Below are 27,438 nucleotides of genomic sequence, written 5' to 3' on the forward strand. Positions count from 1 at the left end.
AACGGTCACGAGGACAGACAAACGGACACAAGGACAGACAAACGGACACAAGGACAGACACATGGACACAAAGACAGACAAACGGACGGACACATGGACAGACAGACACACAGACAAAATGGACAGACAGACACACAGACAGACAATCGGACACAAGGACAGACATACGGACACAAGGACAGACAAACGGACACACGGACAGAAAAACTGACACGAGGACAGACAAACGGACACGAGGACAGACAGACAGACACACAGCCAGAAAAACGGATACGAGGACAGACATACGGACACAAGGACAGACAAACGGACACACCTACAGACAAATGGACACGAGGACAGACAAACGGACACGAGGACAGACAAACGGACACACGGACAGACATACGGACACGAGGACAGACATACGGACACAAAGACAGACAAACGGACACATGGACAGACAAATGGACGCGAAGATAGACAGACAGACACACACACAGTCAAACTGACACGAGGACAGACAAATGGACACGAGTGCAGACAGACAGACACACATACAGACAAACGGACATGAGGACAGACAGACAGCCAGAAAAACGGAAACGACAGACAAACGGACACGAGGACAGACATATGGACACACGGACAGACAAACGGGCACACAGACAGACATACGGACACGAGGACAGACATACAGACAAAAAGACAGAAAAACGGACACGAGGACAGACAAACGGACACGAGGACAGACAGACACACAGACAGACAAACGGACCCGAGGACAGAAATATGGACACAAGGACAGACAAACAGACACGAGGAAAGACATATTGACACGCAGACAAACGGACACGAGGACAGACAAACGGACGCAAGGAGAGACAAACGGACACGAGGACAGACAGACAGACAAACGGACATGAGGACAGACAAACGGACGGACAGACAGACACACAGACAAAATGGATAGACAGACAAACGGACACGAGGACAGACAAACGGACACGAGGACAGACAGACACACAGACAGACAAACGGACACAAGGACAGACACACGGACACAAAGAGAGACAAACGGACAGACAAACGGACACAAGGACAGACAAACGGACACAAGGACACACAGCCAAACGGACACGAGGACAGACATACGGACACAAGGACAGACAAACGGACACACGGACAGAAAAACGGACTCGAGGACAGACAAACGGACACGAGGACAGACACACTGACACACAGACAGACATACGGACACGAGGACAGACATACGGACAGAAAGATAGAAAAACGGACACACGGACAGACAAACGGACGCGAAGACAGACAGACACACAGACAAACTGACACGAGGACAGACAAACGGACATGAGCGCAGACAGACAGACACACAGACAAACTGACACGAGGACAGACAGACACACAGCCAGAAAAAGGGACACGAGGACAGACATACGGACACAAGGACAGACAAACGGACACAAGGACAGACATACGGACACGAAGACAGACAAACAGACACGAGGACAGACATACGGACACACGGACAGACAAACAGACATGAGGACAGACATACGGACACAAGGACAGACAGACACACAGACAAACGGACACAGGACAGACAAAATGGGCAGACAGACAAACTGACACGGAGACAGACATACGGACAGACAGATACACATACGGACACAAGGACAGAGAAGTGGACATGAGGACAGACAAACGGACACACGGACAGAAAAACGGACATGAGGACAGACAAACGGACACGAGGACAGACAGACAGACACACAGACAAACGGACACACCTACAGACAACTGGACACGAGGACAGACAAACGGACACACAGACAAACGGACACGAGGACAGACAGACGGACACAAGGACAGACAAACGGACACACAGACATACGGACACAAGGACAGACATACAGACACGAAGACAGACAGACAGACACGACGGCAGACATACGGACACACGGACAGACAAACGGACACACGGACAGACAAACGGACAGAAGGACAGACAAACGGACACGAGGACAGACAGACAGACACACAGCCAGAAAAACAGATACGAGGACAGACATACGGACACACGGACAGACAAACGGACGCGAAGACAGACAAACGGACACGAGGACAGACAGACAAACGGACACGAGGACAGACAAACGGACACGAGGACAGACAGACAAACGGACACGAGGACAGACAAACGGACACAAGGACAGAGAAACGGACACACCTACAGACAAACGGACACGAGGACAGACACACTGACACACAGACAGACATACGGACACGAGGACAGACATACGGACAGAAAGACAGACAAACGGACACACGGACAGACAAACGGACACGAGGACAGACAAACGGACACGAGCGGAGACAGACACACATACAGACAAACGGACACAAGGACAGACATATGGACACACGGACAGACATACATACAAGGAAAGACAAACGGACACACGGACAGACAAACGGACACGAGGACAGACAGACACACAGACAAACAAACGGACACGAGGACAGACAAACGGACACACAGACAGACAAATGGACACACAGACAGACACACAGACAAACAGACGGACACGAGGACAGAGAAATGGACACACGGACAGACATACGGACACGAGGACAGACACAAACAGACAGACATATGGACACGAAGACAGACATACGGACACGAGGACAGACATACGGACACAAGGACAGATATACGGACACAAGGACAGATATACGGACACAAGGACAGACAAACGGATACAAGGAAAGACAAACGGACACACGGACAGACAAACGGACACGGGGACAGACAGACAAACGGACAGACAAAAAGGAAACAATGACAGACAAATGGACACGCGGACAGACACACGACAAAACAGACAGACAAACGGAGACACGGACAGACATACGGACACAAGGACAGACAAACGGACACACAGACAAACGGACACAAGGACAGACATACGGACACGAAGACAGACTAACAGACACGAGGACAGACATACGGACACATGGACAGACAAACAGACATGAGGACAGACATACGGACACAAGGACAGACAGACACACAGACAGACAAACGGACAGAGGACAGACAAACGGACACGAGGACAGACAAACGGACACACGGACAGACAAACGGACGCGAAGACAGACAGACACACACACACACACAGACAAACTGACACGAGGACAGACAAACGGACACGAGCACAGACAGACAGACACACATACAGACAAACGGACACGAGGACAGACATATGGACACACGGACAGAGAAACGGGCACACAGACAGACATACGGACACGAGGACAGACATACAGACACAAAGACAGACAAACGGACACACGGAGAGACAAACGGACACGAGGACAGACAAACGGACACGAGGACAGACAAACGGACACAAGGACAGACATACGGACACAAGGACAGACAAACGGACACACAGACAGACATACGGACATGAAGACAGAGAAACGGGCACACGGACAGACAAACGGACACGAGGACAGACAGACACACAGACAGAAAAACGGACACGATGACAGACATGGGCACAAGGACAGACAAAAGGCCACGAGGACAGACAGACAGACACACAGACAAACGGACACGAGGACAGACATACGGACACAAGGACAGAGAAACGGAAACAAGGACAGACAGACAAACGGACACAAGGACAGACAGACACACAGACAAAATGGATAGACAGACAAATGGACGCACAGACAGACATAAGGACAGATAGGCAAATAGACACATGGACAGACAAACGGACACAAGGAAAGACAAATGGACAGAGTACAGACATACGGACACGAGGACAGACATACAGACACATGGAGAGACAAATGGACAGACGGACAGACAAACAGACATGAGGACGGACACAAGGACAGACAGACAGACACACAGACAGACAAACGGACACACGGACAGACAAACGGACACGAGGACAGACATACAGATACGAGGTCCGACAAACGGACACGAGGACAGACATACAGACACATGGACAGACAAACGGATACGAGGACAGACAAACGGACACGAGGACAGACATACGGACACGAAGACAGAGAAACGGGCACACGGACAGACAAACGGACACGAGGACAGACAGACGGACACAAGGACAAACGGCCACGAGGACAGACAGACAGACACACAGACAAACGGACGCGAAGACAGACAAACGGACACGAGGACAGACAGACAAACGGACACGAGGACAGACAAACGGAAACAAGGACAGACAGACACACAGACAGACAAACGGACACAAGGACAGACACACGGACACAAGGACAGACAGACACACAGACAAAATGGATAGACAGACAAATGGACACACAGACAGACATACGGACAGATAGGCAAATAGACACATGGATAGACAAACGGACACAAGGAAAGACAAATGGACAGAGTACAGACATACGGACACGAGGACAGACATACTGACACAAGGACAGACAAACGGACACACAGACTAATGGACACGAGGACAGATATACAGACACAAAGAGAAACGGACACACGGACAGAGAAACGGACACACGGACAGACAAACGGACACGAGGACAGACATACGGACACAAGGACAGACAAACAGACACACAGACAGACATACAGACATGAGGATAGACAGACACAGAGATAGACAAACGGACACGAGGACAGACATACGGACACAAGGACAGACAAACGGACACACAGACAGACGGACAGACACACAGACAAACGGACACGAGCAGAGACATAAGGACACAAGGACAGACAAACTGACTCAGACAAACGGACACGAGGACAAACATACGGACACAAGGACACACAAATGGACACGAGGACAGACAGACAGACACACAGACAAACGGACACGAGGACAGACATACGGACACAAGGACAGACAAACGGAAACAAGGACAGACAGACACACAGACAAAATGGATAGACAGACAAATGGACACACAGACAGACATACGGACGATAGGCAAATAGACACATGGACAGACAAACGGACACAAGGAAAGACAAATGGACAGAGTACAGACATACGGACACGAGGACAGACATACAGACACATGGAGAGACAAACGGACACGAGGACAGACATACAGACACATGGACAGACAAACTGACACGAGGACAGACATACGGACACAAGGACAGACAAACGGAAACAAGGACAGACAGACACACAGACAGACAAACGGACACAAGGACAGACACGGACACAAGGACAGACACACGGACACAAGGACAGACAGACACACAGACAAAATGGATAGACAGACAAATGGACACACAGACAGACATACGGACAGATAGGCAAATAGACACATGGACAGACAAACGGACACAAGGAAAGACAAATGGACAGAGTACAGACATACGGACACGAGGACAGACATACAGACACAAGGACAGACAAACGGACACACAGACAAATGGAGACGAGGACAGATACACGGACACAAAGAGAAACGGACACATGGACAGACAAACGGACACGAGGACAGACATACGGACACAAGGACAGACAAACAGACACACAGACAGACATACAGACATGAGGACAGACAGACACAGAGATAGACAAACGGACACGAGGACAGACATACGGACACATGGACAGACAAACTGACATGAGGACAGAAATAAGGACACAAAGACAGACAAACTGACTCAGACAAACGGACACGAGGACAGACATATGGACACAAGGACACACAAACGGACACAAGGACAGACATACGGACACAAGCACAGACAAACGGACACACGGACAGAAAAACGGACACACGGACAGAAAAACGGACACGAGGACAGACAAAGGGACACGAGGACAGACAAACTCACACACAGACAGACATACGGACACGAGGACAGACAAACGGACGTGAAGACAGACATAGGGACACAAGGACAGACAAACAGACATGAGGACAGATATACAGACACAAGGACAGACAGACACACACACACAGACAAACGGACACGAGGACAGACAGACACACAGACAGACAAACGGTCACGAGGACAGACATACGGACACATGGACAGACAAACTGACACGAGGACAGACATACGGACACGAGGACAGACATACGGACACAAAGACAGACAAACGGACACGAGGACAGACAAACGGACACGAGGACAGACATAGGGACACAAGGACAGACAAACAGATATGAGGACAGACATACGGACACGAGGACAGACATACGGACATAAAGACAGACAAACAGACACACGGACAGACAAACAGACAGGAGAACAGACATACGGACACAAGGACAGAGGAACACACAGACAGACAAACGGACACGAGTACAGACAAACGGACACGAAGACAGACAAACAGACACGAGGACAGACATACGGACACAAGGACAGACAATCAGACATGAGTACAGACATACGGACACAAGGACAGACAGACACACAGACAGACAAACGGACAGAGGACAGACAAACGGACATACGGACAGACAAAATGGACAGAAAAACGGACACGGAGACAGACATACGGACACGAGGACAGACATACGGACGCAAGGACAGACAATCAGACATAAGTACAGACATACGGACACAAGGACAGACAGACACACAGACAGACAAACGGACAGAAGGACAGACACACGGACACAAGGACAGACAAACGGACGGACACACGGACAGACAGACACACAGACAAAATGGATACTCAGACAAACGGACACACAGACAGACAAACGGACACGAGGACAGACAAACGGACACGAGGACAGACAGACACACAGACAAACGGACACAAGGACAGACATACGGACACAAGGACAGACAAACGGACACACGGACAGGAAAACGGACACGAGGACAGAGAAACGGACATGAGGACAGACAGACACACAGACAGACAAACGGACACGAGGACAGACAAACGGACGTGAAGACAGACATAGGGACACAAGGACAGACAAACAGACATGAGGACAGATATACAGACACAAGGACAGACAGACACACAGATAAACGGACACGAGGACAGACAGACAGACAAACGGACATGAGGACAGACATACGGACACATGGCCAGACAAATTGACACAAAGACAGACAAACGGACACACGGACAGACAAACGGACATGAGGACAGAGAGACACACAGACAGACAAACGTACACGAGGATGGACAAACGGACACAAGGACAGACAAACGGACACGAGGACAGACAAACGGACACACAGACAAACGGACACGAGGACAGACAAACGGACACGAGGTCAGACAGACAGACAAACGGACACGAGGACAGACATACAGACACAAGGACAGACAAACAGACACACAGACAGACATACAGACACGAGGACAGACAGACACACAGACAAACGGACATAATGACAGACACACGGACACAAGGACAGACAGACACACAGACAAAATGGATAGACAGACAAATGGACATACAGACAGACATACAGACAGATAGGCAAATAGACACATGGATAGACAAACGGACACAAGGAAAGACAAATGGACAGAGTACAGACATACGGACACGAGGACAGAAATACAGACACATGGAGAGACAAACTGACACGAGGACAGACATACGGACACAAGGACAGACAAACGGACAAACAGACAGACAAACGGACACGAAGACAAACAAATGGACACGAGGACAGACAGACACACAGAGAGACAAACGCACACGGGGACAGACATACGGACACAAGGACAGACAAACAGACATGAGGACAGACATACGGACACAGGGACAGACAAACACACAGACAGACAAACGGACACGAGGACAGACACACGGACAAAGACAGACAAACGGACACACAGACAGACAAAAAGAGACGAGGACAGACATACGGACAGACAGACAAACGGACACACGGACAGACAAACGGACACGAGGACAGACAGACACACAGACAAACGGACACGAGGACAGACATACGGACACAAGGACAGACAAACGGATACAAGGAAAGACAAATGGACAGAAGACAGACAAACGGACACGAGGACAGACATACGGACACGAGGACAGATATACGGACACAAGGACAGACAAACGGACACAAGGACAGACAAACGGACACAAGGACAGACATACGGACACAAGGACAGACAAACGGACGCACAGAGAGACAAACGGACACGAGGACAGACATACGGACACGAAGACAGACAAACAGACACGTGGACAGACATACGGATACAAGGACAGACAAACAGACATGAGGACAGACATACGGACACAAGGACAGACAGACACACAGACAGACAAACGGACAGAGGACAGACAAACGGACATACGGACAGACAAAATGGACAGACAGACAAACTGACACGGAGACAGACATACGGACAGACAGATACACATACAGACACAAGGACAGACAAACGGACATACGGACAGACAAAATGGACAGACAGACAAACTGACATGTAGACAGACATACGGACAGACAGATACACATACGGACACAAGGACAGACAAACGGTCACGAGGACAGACAAACGGACACGAGGACAGACATACGGACACAAGGACAGACAGACACACGGACAGACAAACGGACACAAGGACAGACACACGGACACAAGGATAGACATACGGACGGACACACGGTCAGACAGACACACAGACAAAATGGATAGACAGACAAACGGACACACAGACAGACAAACGGACACGAGGACAGACAAACGGACACGAGGACAGACACACAGACACACAGACAGACAAACGGACACGAAGACAGACATACGGACACGAGGACAGACATACGGACACGAGGACAGACATACGGACACAAAGACAGACAAAGAGACACGCGGACAGACAAACGGACGCGAAGACAGACATTTGGACACAAGGACAGACAAACAGACATGAGGACAGATATACAGACACAAGGACAGACAGACAGACACAGACAGACAAATGGACACGAGGACAGACAGACAAACAGACAGACATACGGACACGAGGACAGACATACGGACACAAAGACAGACAAACGGACACACGGACAGACAAACGGACACGAGGACAGACATACGGACACAAGGACAGACAAACGGACAGAAGGACAGACAAACGGACACGAGGACAGACAGACAGACACACAGACAGACAAACGGACACAAAGACAGAGAAACGGACACGAGGACAGACAAACGGACACAAGGACAGACAAACTGACACACAGACAGTCAAACGGACACGAGGACAGACAAACGGACACGAGGACAGACAGACACACAGACAGACAAACGGACACGAGGAGAGACATACGGACATAAGGACAGAGAAATGGACACACAGACAGACAAACGGGCATGAGGACAGACATACGGACACAAAGACAGAGAAACGGACACACGGACAGACAAACGGACACGAGGACAGGCAAACGGACATACGGACAGACAAAATGGACAGATAGACAAACTGACACTCAGACAGACATACAGACAGACAGACAAATAGACACATGGACAGAATAATGGACACAAGGAAAGACAAATGGACACAGGACAGACAGACACTGGAGAGACAAACAGACACACGGACACATATACGGACACAGGACAGACATACGAACACAAAGACAAACGGACACACAGACAAAAGGGACAGACAGACAAACGGACACACAGACAGACATACGGACAGACAGGCAAATAGACACATGGACAGACAAACAGCCACAAGGAAAGACAAATGGACAGAGGACAGACAGACACAGGAGAGACAAAGAGGCACACGGGCAGACAACCAGACACATGCACAGATATACGGACACAAGGACAGAGACACGGACGAAACAGACACAAAAACGGACACAGTACAGACATACGGACACAAGGACAGACAGACAGACACACGGACAGACAAATGGATACAGGACAGCAAACGGACATAAGGACAGTCATATGGACACAAGGACAGACACATGGATAAATGGACACACAAACCAACACACAGACATACGGACACATGGACACACGGACAGACAGACACACGGACAGACAAACGGACACACGGACAGACATACGGACACATGGACAGACAAACAGACAGACAGCCAAATGGACATACAGACAGACACACAGACAAAATGGACAGACAGACAAGACATACTGACATGTGCACAAATGGGCACCAAGACAGACAAACGGACACACAGACAGACAAACGGACAGAAGGACAGACACACGGACACAGGACAGACAGACACAGGAGAGACAAACAGACACACGGACAGATATACGGACACAGGACAGACATACGGACACAAGGACAGACAGACATACGGACACAAGGATAGACAAACTGACACAAGGACAGACATATGGACACACGGACAGACATACGGACACAAGGACAGACAAACGGACACAAGGACAGACACACGGACAAATGGACACACAAACCAACACAGACATACGGATACACGGACAGACAAACGGACACACAGACAGACATACGGACAGACAGACATACGGACAGACAAACAAATACACGGACAGACATACAGACAAACGGACAGAGAGACAAACGGACCCACAGACAGACATACAGACAGACAGAGAAACGGACACATGGACAGACAAACGGACACACAAATGGACATGGGACAGACATATGTACAGACAGACAAATGGACACAAAGACAGATAAACGGACACACAAATGGACACAGGACAGACATACGGACAGACAGAGAGATACAAGGACAGACAAACGGACACAAAGACAGACAAGTGGACAGAAAGACAAATGGACACAAAGACAGACATACTGACACATGCAAAAAATGGGCATGCAGACAGACAAACGGACACAGAGACAAATGGGACACAAAGACAGACAAATGGACACACAAACCGACACACTGAGAAACAGATGGACAGACAGACACACGGACACACAGACAGACACATGGACAGACAAACGGACACACAGACAGACAAACAGACACACAAATGGACACAGAGACAGACATAGGGACAGACAGACAAGCGGACACAAAGACAGACAAACAGACACACAAATGGACTCACAGACATACGGACAGACAGACAAGCGGACACAAAGACAAACAAAGAGACACACAAACGGACACACAGACAGACATATGGACAGACAGACAAGCGGACACAAAGACAGATAAACGGATGGACAGACAGACAAACGGACAGACATACGTACTGACACATGCACAAATGGACAGACAGACAGATAAACAGACACATGGACAGACAAACGGACACTCAAATGGACATAGGATAGACATACGGACAGACAGATAAACGGACACATGCACAAGTGGACACACAGACAAACGGACACACGGACAGACAGACACAGAGACAGACAAATGGACACAAGGACAGAGAAACAGACATAAGGACAGACTTACGGACACACAAACCGACACACAGATAAACGGACGGACAGATAGACAAACGGACACACAGACAGACATACGGACAGACAGACATAGAGACAGACAAATGGACACACAAACAAACGGACACACAAATGGACACAGGACAGACATACTGACAGACAGACAAATGGTTACAAAGACAGACAAACGGACACAAAGACAGACAAACGGACACATGCACAAATGGACAGTCAGACACACAGACCCACAGACAGACAAATGGACACACAAATGAACACAGGACAGACATACGAACACACGGACAGACAAATGGACACAGGACAGACATACAAACAGACAGACAAATGGACACACGGACAGCAATATGGACACAAAGACAAATGGACATAGACAGACAAATGGATATAGACAGACAAATGGACACACAGACAAATGGACACAAAGACAAACGGACACACAGACAAATAGACACAGATAAACGGACACAAAGACACAAAGACATATGAATGATATGGATGGACACACAGACAAATGGATACAAAGACAAACGGACGCAGAGACATATGGACACACATGCAGACAAATGACACATAGACAAGATATGGACAGACAGACGTGTGGACACACAGGCAGAAGCACTCAGACAGACACACATGCATAAACAGACAGACATATGGACACACAAACACACACACACAGAGACAGACAGAAAAATGGACACGCAGATAGATGGACAGACACAGACAGACATATGGACACACACACAAGCCCACACACACAGACATATGCACATAGACACATGGATACACAGACACACAGAGTCCTGCACAGACGGACAGATGCGCGCACACAGAGACACACACACAGATACATGTGTGGACACACACAGACAGACACACGGACACGCACACACAGGCACACACGCACAGACAAGTGGATACACAAATACACACAGACATGCACAGCCATATAGACGTGCACACACACACACAGACATACGGACACACACAGGCAGAAGGGCACACACACACACACGTACACAGACATGTACACAGATACAGACAGATGCACACACACATGGACAAACGTGCACAGACACACAGATGGACACACACTCACCCAGACACACGCATACAGACAGACATGCACACACAGAAACAGACACAGACACACATGAACAGACACACACCCAGAGCCGCACACAGAGACACACAGACAGACACATGCATGCAGGCACACACATGAAGACAGACATACGGACACACACAGACAGACACACGCAGAAACTTTCACACACAGACACACACACACACACACAGATGCAGACACAGGCGCACATGAACACAGACATGCTGATGTATGCACAGACAGACATACAGACACACACATGGATATGCACGCAGGCACGTGCACAGACACACACACGTACATGCAGACACACAGACGGATGTACACACGCAGACACAGACATGCACGCACAGACACACACTCTCATACAGAGACACGCACAGACATGCACACACACACACGTGCGCACACACGGAAACACACAGACACATGCATACAGGGACAGATGTACACAACGGCACACACACAGACATGGACACACACACGGACACACACACAGACACATGCACACACACAGACGTGCATGCAAACAGATGCACACAAAGAGACATACACACAGCCACATGCGCACACACAGCTGAGCAGGTACATGCAGACACACACACAGACTGCACAGACACGCACACCCTGACACACAGAGATGTGCACACATAGACACACACACGCTCACACAGGCACAGACCCACACAAGCACAGATGCTCACATATAGACACATACAGAGACACGTGCACACACAGACAGGCCTGCACAGAGACACACAGACAGACACACAAGCACAGATACACACAAGGCCACACATGTACAGATGCACAGACATATGCACATGGGTGCACACCTGCACACACAGTCACAGAGATGGACAGACAGACACACGCACACACAGAGAGACACAAGCAGAGACCCTGGGACTGGCTGAATGACACAGCTGGAGCCCTTGGTGTGGCAGCACTTTAATGGATTTCCATGCCTGGGAGAACTGGCTCTGTGCGAGGTGCTGATGGGAACGCAACACCCTCACGCTGCGGCGCCCAGCGCTGCTGGGGCAGCCTGTCGCAGGAGAACTTACCCGTTTGATTGTTTGCACCACCTCCTGAATGTGAGAGTTATTTATCTCTTTCTTCAACCTTTAAATAAAGGAAATGTATAAAAACCTGTAATACTTCTGTTATCTTTACATAAAACCTGTGGAACAATAGCAATGAAGTGCTGTACAGCACAACAGCCAGCCAGGTGTGTTATATTCTCACTGCCTCCTCCCACACTGAGAGGTTGCTGTAATTTTAGGAAAGGCAAATAAACCACCATTCAAATTTGACTGAGACACAGGCCAAAGAATTACATGCAAAGTTCTACTTTTTCAGCTTAACAGACCGCAAAAGAACCTTGCTATGAGTGGGGAGCAAAGGAGGGAGTGTCCCCTGTTCTGTACCACCAACATGTGAAGCTGTTACCCCGATTCACATGCTGCAGTAGGTGAATGCACAGCTCAGTACCCGAGTATCAGATTTAGAACAACTGGGAAAGCTGCAGCCGTTACCTGAGTGAACACACCTCTGAGATGAGGCTGGGAAGACCTGCTGTTGATTCTAGGGGGAGGTACATACCCACCAAAGCAGATTTGGAAGCACGCCTGGGCTTCAACTGAAGTGACTGGAAGGTGCATCGTCACGTCAGCAAGAACCTTCCGTGTCACCTTCCAGAGCCAAAGAGACGTGCACCTGGGAGGTTTGTCCTCAACGTACAATTTCTCCACCTGTCATGGCCTCCCCCTGCATTTTCCTGGGAGCTCCTGCAGCATTTCTAAGGCTCTGCTCCTCTCGGGCCAGTCAGAGGCTGGTAAGTGAAACCAAGTGCCTCACACAAAAATACAAAGCTGCTGGAGAAAGCGCTGGAAGCCACTGTCAGCAGCGATGGCAGGAATGACACTATCGCTGCAGCTCGGGAGATGTGGGCAGCCCGTGCACACCTGTCTGGCTGCTCAAAAGGTCTCCCTGATGGTGACAGTGACATAGCACCGTCCCTGTCCTGGAGCAGGACAGGGTGGGACAGCTGCCAATGACCAAGCCCAGGACCATCGACCCCAGTACCTCTCCTGAGCGGCCTTGTCACTCGTGTTCCTCAGCATGGTTTGGATCCGCTCCACTCGCTTTGCCTCCAGCCTCTTCTTGATGTCTTTAATATTGCTGTGGAGAGAAACAAGCACTGTGAGAGACAGGCCTGGCTACAAAGCCCCGAGACCGAGGCAGCCCCTCGCATTTGCTCTCTGGAGTGCTGTGCTGCCCAGAAAAGCCGTGCTGGAGTGACTGTCAGCAGAACGCCCTGAGTCTTAACAATAGTTCAGTCCCGTAACTTTTTTTTTTTTTGGGGGGGGGGAGTCATAACAAAGGGACAGTAGACAATACATGTTATGTAATCAGGTTGCACTGTACACCTGCACTGGGTTCTGCTGGAGCAGGACATTTGCTGAAAGTACTTACACTGCTAAATTAGAAAAAGAAAAAAAAAGGAAAAAAAAAAAAGGAAAAGAAAAGAAGGAACTACATGTTCATATTGCAGAGCTAACAAGAAAGCCTGAAGCAAGCACACAAACTATGGGATGTGACTTAAAAGCAAAACCCATAAACACTTAAAAGGCATGTCATCAAGCAGTAGGAAAGACGGACAGAACAAAACCCAGAAAAAGCTCAGATCTGTGCCCCTGACTGAGGCCACCAAAACCACAAACTGCAGCCCGGAGAGCGCGCCCAGACACACAGGGGGTGTCAGGGCAGGAGAAGCTGCTGACGCACCACCAGTCCCACCTCTGTCCCCTGGAGTTTAGCTCCACTTTTGGCCTTCATAGCTCCTGCCCTGAGAGGAGAACCCAGTTTATACCCTGTGTGACACAAGCGTCCTGAGAACTGCACTGGCTGCCCCACCTTTCTTCTCTTATGAGAAACAATGAGTAATCACTTTCCCGTTCTTCTCCATCCCATTCATGATTTTACGTGCTTCTGTCACATCCCCCTCAGTCATCTGTTCTCCGAGCTGAGTCCTATTTACTTTCTTTTCCTGCAGAAATGACTCCTCCCTGCTGCCTGTCCTTGCCACCCCCGTCTTGCTCTTTCAAAGCGTTCTGTTCAAGATGGCACACTGACAAAGCGACCGCACTGCAGAGACAGATCTGATGGCATAATGCTGACTTGGAACCTCCTTTTTTCCATACAATTCCAAAAAACTCTATTTGCCACTTTGGCCGCTGCGTATTTATCCATACTGAATTTACCTGCCATTTTATTGCCCCTTGCTCAAGATCTTTAAATTGTTCTGGAGCTCCTCACGGGCAGCTGGAGATGTGACTGTACTAAACGACAACGTGTTGTTCGCAAACCGTTACCAAGCTACTCAACGTGTTTTTCTTAGTCTTGTCTAAGTATGCTGAACAGCTGAGAGGAACAGAAAATCTCTCTTGATGGAGGACATGGAAAGAGGAAGTTTTGCCTGACTTAGCAACTAAAGGCTGAGAAAGGATTTAACAGGAAGGAGGAATGAGCGAGGATTTCAGCTTCAGGACAATGTTACTGCAAGAACAAATGGATAAATGCCTGGCTGGCAACGGGTGAATTGATTCTGCCAGTTTATTTAACTACTGGAGCCAAGATGCTCAATTCACTTACAAGACCAAGCCAATCAGTCCCTGGAGGGCATAATGTGATGTACTGACTACAGCAGATGGAGATGACACCCAGTGACCAGCAGCCTTATTTCTGATCTTTCTGAATCAGTCAGGGCTCCTCACAGCAGCCTGAACGCCAGTGCCCGAGGTGGTGCCGCGTGGCAGGAACACTGCTCTAGAGATCCCACCGCTGCCCCTGTTTAAGACCCTGGGTCACATCCCTGTGCCTCAATTTCTCACCAAAGTAAAAGAAACGCTTCCCTTCCCCTGTGTTCACTTGCTCTCTGTAGTCCTGTGCTTTGACGTCTAGCAGAAGATGCTACCCCAGATGAGAGCTAGGCATTTTGACTTTGTTATTCAAACGCTGAGCTTACCTTTCCGACGACTCCTTCAGCGCCTTCAGCTCAGCTGTCTGCTTCTCTCTGGCCAGCTCTGTTATCTTGGTAACTTGCTGTTCAGGGCATGAAAACAAGAACAAAACCAAACCAAGATGAGACACAGCATGCCACCCATATCTAATTACCGCCAGATTCAGCCTCACCCCTCCCTGTGCTGAATGCCAGGGCCAGCTAATCCCTGAGGTTTTGTGCAAACCCTGCACTACAGCGCCAAGTTCGGACGGGCATAGGTTGCACCGTGCAGGTGGACTGACTCCCCCATGGCTCCACAGCCACATCACACACCTCTGGGTTATCTTTATGGATATGGGCTATGTGCTGCACAGTGAGAACTCGGGTTTTGGCCTCCTTTTTGTAGCCTCACTCACTAATTCTCAGTCTTTGACGGAGTTGTGAGACAAGGATGTTTTATTCCTTTGGCTTCTCTCCCTGGTGATAAGCATGATTTCCGGGCAAAGCCAGTTCTCAAGCAGCAGGTTATTTTCCCCTCAGGGTTGGTACAGGTCAGAGCAGCCAGTCTTGTAGACAGTTTGCAAGGTGCCTGTCAAGGCAAAATGCACCAGCGAAACTAAGACTTAAGACACATGATGCAAACTCCTTTGGAAAATAATGACAGGAAAAGATCTCCAAGCCCTGGAACCACCCTGCTTTCACTGCAACAGACGGTATATACTGTATTGTCACCACCACCTTGTGGACCGCGCTGTGTCTCCAGGCATCACTGTGTCTACTGCTGGCGTTTGCTCAGGGTGGGGAGTCTGAGGTGTGGGAAACACTGAGGCACGGGTGGGACTCACTGGCAACATGCTGTGTGGACACTTGCTTTGACTTGTACTAAGTCAAACAGCAAAACACTTGCCCAGTGTCAAGAGGAATGAGCTCCAGCCCTGCTGTGGGTGCTACTGGCTGGTCCCAGGGGCCCTGTCCCTCACAGGCTCTCACGTGTTGGCACAGACATGGCAATGGCAAACACCCAGGGGGTCAGCAGGGCTATTCTTTTCCCATGTGTCAAATTACAGACCTATAAAAATATTTCTGCTGGACTTTTATAGCTTCTAACAAATAAGCATCACTGTCTACATTCTCAATTATCTTGCATGGACCTGACAATTGCTCTGAGGGCTGTTTTCCATCCTGGGGCCGCATTTCCAAGCTAACGTTTTAGTGAAGAACTTGTTTTTTGGGGCTGTCCTTGCAGGGACTCTCCTAGGCCACATCCTCTGCTGACATTTGTGGTCCTTACCTCTGTGGCGTGCTGCTCTTTCTTCCTTCGAATCCCATCATGGTGCTCCTCCCCCAGCTGGATGAGGTCCATCTCCAGCCTCTCTCTCAGTTCCCAAACTCGGCTATCGATGCTTTCTGCCATGTCTACACGATTTGCACATGTACCAATGTCACCTGTTGTCACACTCCTGCAGAGCAGATAGAGCAGCTGATGCTGATACCATCCTGACCTTCCTGGCCCCCTAACCCAGGGCGATGTGGCTGCCTGCACCACTTGTGCTTCCTTCGGAGCAGCTTTGGTTTGGGGAAGTGACTCACAGGCAGACCCTGTGCTGCACTTACCTCTTCTTCTGGGTTTTCCTAGTGGGCATCATCCTCTTCTTGCCTCCATAGCAGACGGGCTCCGAAAAGAGTACAGAGTATTTCTGCAGCAGCTCCTCCCTCCGTTTACTTCCTTTCCGCTCCAGCTCCCTCAGTTCCTTCTCCTGCTTCTTCAGCAGCTTCAGAAAGAGCTTCATCTGCTGCAGTTCCGCGAGGCTGGCTGTCTCAGGCTCTAAAATGCAAAATAAAGAGAGGTCGTTTTCTCTCACCCAGCATTTCCCAACTGCTGTGATGCTTTTTGTGGTCAGACAGGTTTTTTCTGCACTTTTCCTCCCTCTTTTCAGCATTATGTGCAGCTCAGTTCACCATCTGGAGGGATGTGGCATGGTGATGGCCAGAAGAACTGCTGCCTTTTGGTATTTTGGCAGAGGAACACAGTGGTGGTGACGGGCCAGTCTGTCTGGCTCGTGCCTTGCACTCTTTTCCACAATTCTAAGTACAGCACAATTGTTAAGCTGGTTGGCAGCTCTAACTATAAGGGAAAAAAGCTCTGTTATTTCATTACTGGGTTTTTTTGCAAAACTAAGTTATAATGACAAGTGCTTTCAGCCCTTCCAGTTTTAATGCCTGGCATTTCTTCAGTTGTGTGGAATAAATGAAAGGGGTTTTGAGGCAGATGAAAATGAGGGGGGAAGGATGCCTGTGAACTGTTGGAGAACTTGCTATCTGGCAGTAGCAAGTCAGTCAGGTGTTATCTGTGGCAAAAAGGACACAGGGAGTTCTCTTCTCAGGGGAAGTAACTATTTTCTTTTGGCTTGGAATGTGTAAAAACGAACAGAACTTGTGGGTGTGTCTGCAACACAATGCTGTGCAGGGCCAGCCCCTTCCCAAAGGCTCGGATTGAGAAAATTGAGCCTCACAGATATTAATAAATGCAAATCTCTCAGTCAACAAGTCCAGACTCTCAAACCAGAGCCCCTTACACCTTCACAGTTTGTGATGCCTCTTTCCAGTGTACATCTTGAAAGTAACCACAGCCAGTGGCCTCAGAGAGCCAAAGCTGGTGCAGTCCGAAGCTCCTCTGACCCACCGGTGCAGATGACAGCGGCCCAGCTTGTGCAAGGCGTACACCATGGAAACTTCAAGCCTCTTTTCTCCCTGAGACCTGCTGTGAGCTCTGTCCCAGCCACATACCATGGCAGTGGTCAAAATGGGCAAATGGTGCCACAGGCAGGAAAACCAGGTCCCCGAGCCCAGAGATTCTTGGGGTTTGTCTTTAGTGCAGGCTCCAACATGCACGGTTGGGCCAGGTCTTTTTTAATTTGCAAACCAGGCTTCATCTCTATCCCAGTCAGGAACAGGGCAGACAGGGAATAATGCAGGATGACTGGCAGGGCCTCAGCCCACGTGAACAGCACGAGCAGTTACCTGCAATCTGTGTCATTTCTGTCACAGTTTCATCCTTGGTGAAAGCTGCTGCTCCTGAAACCACAAAAGATGTTCCTGTTTATGTTCTATCCTGGATCTTCAGATCAAAACCAGACAGTGGAGAGCTCATCAAGATCATGAAGGATGTTGGTGTGAATACAAAGGAGTTAATTAAGATGCTGAGATGCTTAAGTGCTTTGATTTCTATTAGAGCAAATCTACAACTTTTTTTTCAACTCATCTGACTGGCCAGAGTTAAGCAGGTTTTGCCCTTGTTACGTCAATGGGTCTCCAAATAACCTAGCAGTCAAAACACAGCACCGTGCTTCACTCCCGCTCTTGCAGAATGCCAGATGTGGCATCTGTTCACTCTGAACTTGTAATGCATCTTATGAAGAGTCTGGTGTTCATCTCAGGTGATGAATAAAACCACTAATCTTTTAAAGCTTCTAGGTATTATACAACTGGAGACAGGTGCAAGTGCAGTTTCAAGAGATCCAGAGTTTTCAGGGGGATCTAAACATATTTAAAATGTCATAAATCAACAGTAATTTGCAGAAAGAGACCCTTGAAAAGAACAACAAAGAGATGCAGGGCAGTGAGATATAGGATAAAACCAAGCCAGATCTTAAAACCTTTATCTCACAAACATCCAGAATTTTCATGTCTTTGCTCGAAATCAATACCCAATCTCCAGTTTCACACTTAAGATGAGAGGTTACATCTCGGCCACAGGCCACTTCTTCCCTGGACAGTGGTTCCCTCTTAACTCAGATATCTCCCAGGGAACCCTGTGATGACCCTGGAGAGCTGAGGTTCCCCTGCCTGAGTCCCCAGCGAACAGCAGGGCAGCCAGCAAACGGCAGGGCAGCCAGCGAACAGCAGGGCAGCCAGCGAACAGCAGGGCAGCCAGCAAACGGCAGGGCAGCCAGCAAACGGCAGGGCAGCCAGCGAACGGCAGGGCAGCCAGCGAACGGCAGGGCAGCCAGCGAACGGCAGGGCAGCCAGCGAACGGCAGGGCAGCCAGCGAACGGCAGGGCAGCCAGCGAACGGCAGGGCAGCCAGCGAACGGCAGGGCAGCCAGCAAATGGCAGGGCTACCCCAACACCCCCACCCTGCCTTGGAGGGGACAGACCACGTTCAGACCAGCTGGATCTTCAGGTTGTTTCCTGGGGTTCTAGGAGACATCTGAGACTACTCTTCTGTTGTGGAGTACAAGCACTATGCACCTCACACTTACGCCAGCCCAGGAATCAGGGCATAGCTACAACTTTTGCCATTAATGACAAGCACAAGAATTTAAGTTGGTGACTTGGCCTGAGAGGTTCTGACCCAATTACCAAGGATCATCACCCCCAGCACTGTCTCAGCCCGCAGCTTTACCTGCAGGCCCATTTGAAAGAGGAGTGCTGAATTTTCCAGTGGAGTCTGGCATCCCATTCGTCTCAGCAGGTGGGAAGTTCCTCTGTGTGCCAGGCCTCTAAAAAAAGGATCAGAAATAAATCAAAATTCTATTATTTCAGGCTGAATCCACACAGCATGTTTTAGAAACAATGCCAGAACTTGGGAAAGCTTACCTCCACCGAGCCGTCTTTTAGCTTAACTGATCTCTTGTCTTGCAGACTGAAGAACTTAATGGGGTTGGAGAGAGCAATAGTCAGATCTGGAAACAAAGAGAAGGTCTTTGCTCAGATTATCAAATAACTCGTTGTACTCTGATTTTCCTCGCCTCCTGGTTTCCTTTCTGGCTTAGGACATGAAATTGTGGAGAAGGGATATTTTGTATTTTGCACTTGTAACAAGCTTCTCCCTGACAGCACAAAGCAAGGGGACTGTCTCCACCCCAGTCCCACTCTGAAGTGGGGCCCCTCTATGAAGCTGAAAAGAACATACTGCTCCCAAAAGCCCAAGCCAGGTTAAGACTTTCCTAACCTGCAAAGCTCCTGGACAAAGCCAGAGCTCCCACCACGAGCATCCTAACGTGTACTACCTGCCCAGGCATCAGGAACGTAGTCCTTTATCTCCAGGTACACGAACAGGGAAGGCATGGTGAGCGGCATGTTGCTTTCACTGCGGAGACAAACGTGGTGGTAGCCTGGAAACAGAGAGCAGAAGAGGGTAAGCTGAGAGAATCTCTGTCCCTCCTTGTGTGTGTGCCCCAACACTAAAACAAAGTCTCTCTTTACGGAAGAGCATGGTAAATGTATTATGGAATTAAGCCAAGGCTATAACAGGATGAATTTGAAGGCTCCACTGCCTACAGGAAAGGAGATTAAGCTGCAAAATATGCAGATGTTCTTATCTTCTTTACAGCTTTCAATGGACAGGTCTCAAGGGCACAAAAGCCAAAGGAATTTCCACATTTACCTGAGTGCAGTGCGATCACGGGAATGACGCGATGACCAATGAACTTCCCTCCTTCCTCCCAAGCTGCAATTTTGAGAGACGCCAACTCGGGCATCATGATCTAAGGAAAAAACAGAGTAAGGCACCCATGTCCTCACCTCTAACTCCTCACAGCATATTGGCATCACTAAGGAGAGCTTTACTCTCTCCTCCTTCCACCAGAACAAAGCCATCTCTCCATGGAAGCCACTGCCTATTTTTGCATCTTGTCATTTAAGGCCACAGCTTATGACAGACATAACTAAATTCACAGAAACGCCACAAAACGGGCTTCTCAGAGGAGAGACTGCACAGGATCATAGGAGGGCAGTTTACCTAAAGAAAAAATGGGGCAACAAACCCTCCAAACCACAACTTCTGTGAAGCAATTCACCAGGGTGGGGAATGAACCTGGAAGGATAATTTAGCACGCATGGTAACTTGGCCTCAAGGGCTCTTGTCTCCCTCCTCCCCCATTTTCTTCTGCCATGAAATGAATTAAAAATTATTCTGCCAGGACTGAAGCCTGAAAAATGTCTTCTTAAATGAGGATAATATTTATCTACCACATCCCAAGTACGCTGAAAATATCTGCTGCTCCACAGTGTGCTTGACAGAGATGAATTGTGTAACACGTATTTTGTAACTCACTGCAGAAAGGCCGAACATCACTATCACTGACTTAACTTCCCCGTACCCTGCAGCTGGATTAGTGACCGCTGAATTCTTGTGGACAAACAGGGCAGTTTTCCCTCTTCCAGCACAACTGAAAACCTCCCACCAGTCCCATTACTTCTCCAGTTTGCCTGCTTCTCATTGAGAGTTTAACCACAGACATTCAGTTCCTTTCTGCTTCCTGATGCTTGAAGTTTTCAAAGCTGATTAGTCAATTCAGTCTGAAGTACATCACAAATGGGAGACTTTTGATCCCTGTTGTTTCCAGAAATGTTCCCAGCTATCTCTTGTCTGTTCAGGGAAATAGTGATGGAGAGTTGTTTTGGATGTTGTTTGGATATTATCTGAGGTGCCTGGTGTGTCTACAGCCATGACTGAGATCTCCAGAAGGGAGTCCCTTTGTTGTCCTGACCTCTCAAGAGGCAGTGCTTGTGGCCAACAGGATCTTTAAGGTTCCCCTGTTTGAATTACTACCAAATGTTACTACCTTTTCAAAAACAAAAGCCTCCTCCTTCCATACAGGGTTAATGGAATTGGCAGTGGAGGTCAGTTTGGTTCTGTATTTGCGTTTTGTGTCCCTTGGCAACCCAAACAGCTCTACTTCCACGTATGTCTTCACACTGCGGTCTGAGAGGAACTGACCAGAGAGAATCTACAAACAAGCAGAAACATAATTAGCAACTGCTGAAAAGAATGAAACAGAAGAACCCCCCCAGGCCTTCACCCCAAAGTCGTTCTCCCACCCCAAACATCTTTTCTGCTGCAGCTTCCAATCCACAATAGGCTTTTTTTTTACCTTCACCCAGGTTTCTTGCCTCAGCACTTCCTCCAACCTCCTCCCTCCCCATCACCACAGCCTTGGCTTCTTCCGTGTGGCAGATGCTAATTTTCCATTTTCATGCGATTATGATTAATTTAAAATAGCGAAAAGCCTGGGAGTTGCCATGGTAACACTCTCCCCCAGGACTCTCCGGGTTCGTTTGCCGCTAAGAACCCTACTGGGTAATGAATAGCAGGAGCATAGATGCCAGTTCTAGCCGCGGCGCCAGGCACGGGCTGTGAGGGGAGGACCGGCACCGCGCTGGTACTTGCCGTGACAGACAGGGTACTCGCCACCACCACATCAATGCGGTCCACAGAGAAGGGGTCAAACTGCTTGTCTGGACGGCGCATGAATTCATGCTTGAGCAGGTAGCCACACTGGCCATTGAACTCAAAGAGAGCCATGTTCTGCTGCATGGGGACGTCTGCGATACAGAGGAACACAAAGAGACAGGTTGCTGTGGGACCTCACTGGGTGGCTCGCGTGCTGCGGGTGAGCTGAAAGATGCTGTTCTTTTACAGCACCTGCCAGCCAAAGGCTCGCACAACCATTCCAAAAACTAATTAAGCCTCTCAGCACCCTACAGGGAAAAATATTACAGCAGCTGTTGTAAGAAAGGTAAGTGGTTTACTTATGATTGCGCCATAAGTCTTGGGTAGAACTAAATTAAAACCTCCTTTAAGAAGTACCCGCTATTTTGAGGTGTGAAGTAAATAGTTGTCTGAATCCTTCCACCCCTTCTCCCTTTCTTTTTGGGCCTCCTCTGAGTCCACCTTCTCCCCTGCCACTTTTCTTGAGAACACTGTCTTGTGGTTTCTGCACCTGTCTGACATCCTCTTCATAACCCTCGTCTCTCACTCCCTTTTAAAGTTGCTTCTTTTTTCCCCTCTCCTACTGACCCTACAGCTAGTCTCCTACACTCTCTATACGTAAGACACCCCTCTGAGGAAGGAAAAGGGGTAAAGAATAACATTTTCTGGAGGCTTTTCTCTACTTCTCATGCTGGTTATGGAGCACGAAGGCCCTTCTTCCCTGTTCACATCGAAATACTGGAAAATAAGAGCAATGACAGGCCAGTCCCGGAACCAGATGGAGCCCTGCCTGCTGCCTTGCAAAACAGGACACAACTCAGGGGGAGCAGGAGCTTCTGATGCATCCGTGCACATTATCTACTCTGACCTCACGGTGCAGGGATGACAGCAAGTCTGTGTATGTGTGTAAGCACAAGTGTGTCAGAGCGGAACCCTGGACACTGCATGCGAGGTCTGTGCAGGGCCTAGAGAAGTGCTTTTGGTCTGCGGGAGATGGAGTCAAAGCAGAGCAGCGCTCTGGGAGAAGGCACACAGAATAATCACGGTCAGGGAGCCAGCAGTGACGGAAGAGACAGCGAACACAAGCACACAGCCTCACCCGCTCGCAAGCTGGAGGACAATGTGACGCTCACCCATGGTCTGGAAGTTGAGTGCCACCATCTGACAGCCGACGTTCCAGAACATCTGGGGCATGTAATTAGAGGAGTCCATCCGGGTGCCTTTGGGGTAAATCCGGCTCATCTGTCGCTTGTTGTATCTGCAGTTGCTCTATTGGAAACAAGTCTGGAGCATTCTTTGTGTACCCTGGGGCTAGCTCACATATTCAGATTATGAAAATTGTTTAAGCTCTGCTATCAAATGCTCAGAGCCTTCCTGACAAGAAGTAAGCGAGGCCCTTGCAACAACAGGCTTCTTCCCCATCCCCTTTCCACTGAAGGACAAGCATCTGGCAGCCCTGCATTCACTACAGCAGGATGCACCCTGTCAAGAATCTCTGTCAACAGCCCCCAAGCCGCCCCAGAAGATCCCATGGCCCACCTCCACACTATACATCTCTGGTGGAATGTTTACCAGGTCCTGAAACCAGGAGCTGGGTGGCTATGGCTCTGTGATTCTGTACACCTCTGCCTCAGCCAGGCTCCAGGCTAGCTCCCAAACTCCATACAACCAACTACATCAGACAAGGTTTGCCCAAAGGATACTCTACAAATTGCACAGGGAACTTGGTTAGTAGATCATAAGCCTTCAGCTCCGTGAAGGAAGAGATGACGTAACTCCGGTTCTTCTCTACAAGAAAGATAAAAAAGCATTTAAAAGAAAGGCATGACCAGCCCCTCTTTTGTGTGAGGACTGAAGGACCCACGAAGCACTGGGCCTGTTTACCACTTTCTCCCAGCTACCATTTTCTATCAAGACAATTTACCTTTCTCTGGTGTCTTGAAAAGGGATGAAGAACAATACTCCATAAAAGGTGATTTATGTTTACCTGAGAGACAATGGTTGTGCACTACAAGACAGGAACTGCATGGAGAACAGGCAGGACTGGCTGGCAAAGTTTAAATGGCAATAAGTTGGCCCATCTCTTTCTGGATTTCAGTGACTTTGAGAGAATAACTCCTGCCTAGAGTTTTAGTTCCAAGTGAATCCAAATATTCAAAGATCTTGCACATTTTTTTTATTTTGTTGAGTTTCCTGTTCTTCACTCCCCCTTGATTTTTCTTTTCTTTCTTTCATCAGTCAAACCAGCTCACTCAAAGTCAGACCCAAACGAGGGAACTGTTTAGAGGAACCTGTTGTGTATAAAGAAATCACATGCATTTTCAGTGCTTCGGGTGTTTCTCTGTTCAATCACCATGGAAGAGGAAGGCCAGTCACATACACTAAGAACAGCTGGGCTCAACCCTGCCCTGCAAAGCAGCAAATCAAGCTCACAGAGATGTCACTGGCCTCTGAGCTGTTTCTTTCCATCCTCACTTGTACAAATGGGAGCAGTATCTGACTTATCCCTCTCTTCTCCTGACCAATTCCTTACCACAGGGAGGAAGGCAGAAGGGAAGTGTTTGAGATCACACATATATTGTGGGAGAGAGAGAACGCAACAGAAAATGGAGAACAGTCGCATCTGAAAGCACCGTACTCCTGGTCAAATGGAAATACTTGGGATTCTGAAAGGACTGAGTTTGACTTACGGGCAGAGACTTCGAAGGAGTCAAATTTGATGGGCTGTATGTAATTAACCAGGCTGGACATTTCCTCGTACGCTGTCACTTCCAAACCAGCAGTGCCCTGAGCAGAAAACAAAACCCAAACAAGATAAATGAAGAGTCTTTTCCTAGATACGGAACAAAACACAGCTCGGCTTCACTACAGCAAAGCTCTGGTGGCTGCCCTGACCAGAGCACACCAGTTTCTTGGACTTGCTGCTCCTACGGTTACACTGTGGGCAGCGCAGCCAGAGGCACAGTTTCTAGGTAGCTTGGCAAAAACTGAGGCACGCGGAGAGGCATCAGTGTGTAAGAAGCCCAGGACCTCCTTAACCTCTGAAAGCACAGAGTCTGGGACACACCCAGGACATTGTTTTCCCTCCTCTCTGAGTGACACTGAGGAGATGGAAATGGATTGATTTATTCAAGGGAATGCTGATCTCCTTCCCAATTCAGCAGCAGTACTTCATGTTTCAGCAACAACTTTTATCAGACTGAGGCTAAGCCTCTCCAAACCCCCTGAAGGCACAGAGTTATCATGCAGAATATCAAAGGCAGAGTCAGCAGTAATAACCCTTCTGCCATATTCTCTAAGCTTGCCACATAATTTCTCTTATTCAGTTTCTCCTGCAAAAGTCTTGTTGCATGGGGGAAGGAAAGTCCCCGACTGGTCACAGCACGCTCATTCCCCTTGGCATTTTGGGTTCATCTCTATTCAATATGGTGAGGCCCCAGAGGAAACGGGAGGTCAGAAAAAAACAAATCAAAAACCAGAAAAGGAACAGAAACAACAGTGACAGCACCTCATCTGACTGCATCTTTTTAAGCTCCTCTTCATCCAGGTTTCCCACAAGTTCATCCTCTTCCTCTGGTTCCTCTTCAGCCACATCACCTGCCCAGACTAAGCACACACAGGGGCACATATCAGCTGCACA

At 48.9% G+C, this 27,438-nt stretch overlaps 1 protein-coding gene across 1 annotated transcript in view; it reads right to left on the reverse strand.

Moving 5' to 3' along the window:
* The window catches only part of PLCB2 (phospholipase C beta 2), an 87,970-nt gene that overhangs the window by 33,696 nt on the left and 26,836 nt on the right, over positions 1 to 27,438 (reverse strand). Inside the window, exons 16-31 of the mRNA XM_082057473.1 lie at positions 27,307 to 27,404; positions 26,489 to 26,585; positions 25,502 to 25,586; positions 24,932 to 25,056; positions 23,757 to 23,911; positions 23,152 to 23,316; positions 21,972 to 22,071; positions 21,595 to 21,699; positions 21,182 to 21,267; positions 20,988 to 21,084; positions 19,605 to 19,658; positions 18,198 to 18,408; positions 17,875 to 18,043; positions 16,608 to 16,684; positions 14,666 to 14,761; positions 13,645 to 13,702 (exon numbers count right to left, since the gene is read on the reverse strand). Of these exons, the coding sequence (XP_081913599.1) occupies positions 13,645 to 13,702; positions 14,666 to 14,761; positions 16,608 to 16,684; positions 17,875 to 18,043; positions 18,198 to 18,408; positions 19,605 to 19,658; positions 20,988 to 21,084; positions 21,182 to 21,267; positions 21,595 to 21,699; positions 21,972 to 22,071; positions 23,152 to 23,316; positions 23,757 to 23,911; positions 24,932 to 25,056; positions 25,502 to 25,586; positions 26,489 to 26,585; positions 27,307 to 27,404 (1,778 nt within the window). The remainder of the gene's footprint in view (positions 1 to 13,644; positions 13,703 to 14,665; positions 14,762 to 16,607; positions 16,685 to 17,874; positions 18,044 to 18,197; positions 18,409 to 19,604; positions 19,659 to 20,987; positions 21,085 to 21,181; positions 21,268 to 21,594; positions 21,700 to 21,971; positions 22,072 to 23,151; positions 23,317 to 23,756; positions 23,912 to 24,931; positions 25,057 to 25,501; positions 25,587 to 26,488; positions 26,586 to 27,306; positions 27,405 to 27,438) is intronic.

Source organism: Streptopelia decaocto, assembly GCF_964273445.1.
Source record: "Streptopelia decaocto genome assembly, chromosome: 7".
Classification (NCBI taxonomy): Eukaryota; Metazoa; Chordata; class Aves; order Columbiformes; family Columbidae; genus Streptopelia; species Streptopelia decaocto.